The 1,942-nt window shown below is 40.3% G+C and overlaps 1 protein-coding gene across 1 annotated transcript; it reads left to right on the top strand.

Moving 5' to 3' along the window:
* Positions 1-1,579, top strand: LOC105084070 (olfactory receptor 12D3). Its single transcript, XM_010974106.2, has one exon. The coding sequence runs from the start codon at positions 1-3 to the stop codon at positions 949-951; it is 951 nt and encodes a 316-aa protein (XP_010972408.1). The 3' UTR covers positions 952-1,579.
* The last annotated feature ends 363 nt before the right edge of the window (positions 1,580-1,942 follow it).

Below are 1,942 nucleotides of genomic sequence, written 5' to 3'. Positions count from 1 at the left end.
ATGGAGAATGTCACTACAGTAAATGAGTTTCTCTTACTTGGCCTGACCAGTGTTCAGAAGCTGCAACCTCTCTTCTTTGTGATTTTCTTAATCATTTACTTGATAAACTTGGTTGGAAATGGAGCTATATTAGTGATTGCTGTTTTGGAACCTAAACTGCATTCCCCTATGTATTTTTTCCTGGGAAACCTTTCTTGTCTGGATATCTGCTATTCTTCAGTGACACTGCCCAAAGTGCTTATAAACCTCCTCTCCACTCGCAGGGCCATATCCTTCCTAGGCTGTATCACACAGCTACACTTTTTCCACTTCCTGGGCAGCACAGAGGCCATCCTACTGGCTATCATGGCTTTTGATCGTTTCGTTGCCATATGCAACCCACTTCGCTACACCGTCATCATGAACTCCCAGGTGTATATTCTCTTGGCAGCTGTGGCCTGGATCACCAGCTTCTTTAACGCTCTGATGCATTCCATCATGACAGCTCACCTGAACTTTTGCCACTCTCAAAAGCTCAATCACTTCTTTTGTGATGTCAAGCCCCTCTTGGAACTGGCCTGTGGTAACACACTGCTCAACCAATGGCTTCTTTCTGTTGTCACAGGCAGCATCTCAATGGGAGCCTTCTTCCTGACTCTCCTCTCCTACTTCTATATTATTTGCTCCCTTCTGTTCAAGAATAAGTCCTGCAGAATACTCCGCAAAGCTTTGTCCACGTGTGCCTCCCATTTCATGGTGGTATGTCTTTTTTATGGACCTGTAGGCTTCACGTACATTCGTCCTGCCTCGGCCACCTCCATGATTCAGGACCGAATGGTGGCCATCATATACAGTGCAGTCACCCCAGTGCTGAATCCACTGATATACACTCTTAGGAATAAAGAGGTGATGCTGGCACTGAAAAAAACCTTTGGGAGCAAGTTATTTAAAGGCTGCCAGCAACACCACTGATACTAATGAGACATACCTTATTTCCATTAAGATTTGTATCCCTTCAGCAACCACTGTGGAAAATAGTATGGAGATTCCTCAAAAGACTAGGAATAGATTTACCATATGACCCAGGAATCCTGCTCCTGGGCATATATCCAGAAGGAAGCCTACTTCAAAAAAGCACCTGCACCCCAGTGTTCATAGCAGCACTATTCACAATAGCCAAGACATGGAAACAGCCTAAATGTCCATCAACAGGTGACTGGATAAAGAAGATGTGGTATATTTATACAATGGAATACTATTCAGCCATAAAAACTGACAACATAACGCCATTTACAGCAACATGGATGTTCCTGGAGAATGTCATTCTAAGTGAAGTAAGCCAGAAAGAGAAAGAAAAATACCATATGAGATCGCTCATATGTGGATTCTTAAAAAAAAGAACATAAATACAAAACAGAAACAGACTCATAGACATAGAATATAAACTTGTGGTTACCAAGGGGACAGGTGGTGGGAAGGGACAGACTGGGATTTCAAAATGTAGAATATAAAAAAGATTATACTGTATAGCACAGGGAAATATATACAAGATCTTGTGGTAGCTCACAGTGAAAAAAAAGTGACAATGAATATATGTATGTTCATGTATAACTGAAAAATTGTGCTCTACACTGGAATTTGACACAACATTGTAAAATGACTATAACTTAATAAAAAAAAGTAAAAAAAAAAAAGATTTGTATCCCCTCATTGTAATAAATGGATAGTCTACTTGATTTCTGTTCTCCCCTCAGGAAGTTATAGCTAGGTTTTGCACTCATTTGTGCAGAATCACTATTTGTTCCTTTTTTATTCATCTAGTCATTTATTTAAGAGATAGTCATCGAACATCTATTGTGTAAGGCAGCATAGTAGGTGCAGGAAACACAGAAGTGAGCAAAAGAAATTCCACAATTTCATAAAGCTGAAAGTTTAGTGTGATAGGGGACACACAATAAACAAG

The sequence above is a fragment of the Camelus bactrianus genome, chromosome 20 (genome assembly GCF_048773025.1).
Source record: "Camelus bactrianus isolate YW-2024 breed Bactrian camel chromosome 20, ASM4877302v1, whole genome shotgun sequence".
In the NCBI taxonomy this organism is placed as follows: domain Eukaryota; kingdom Metazoa; phylum Chordata; class Mammalia; order Artiodactyla; family Camelidae; genus Camelus; species Camelus bactrianus.
The sequence above is the reverse complement of the archived record's forward strand: the minus strand, read 5'-3'. Positions and strand labels throughout refer to the sequence as shown.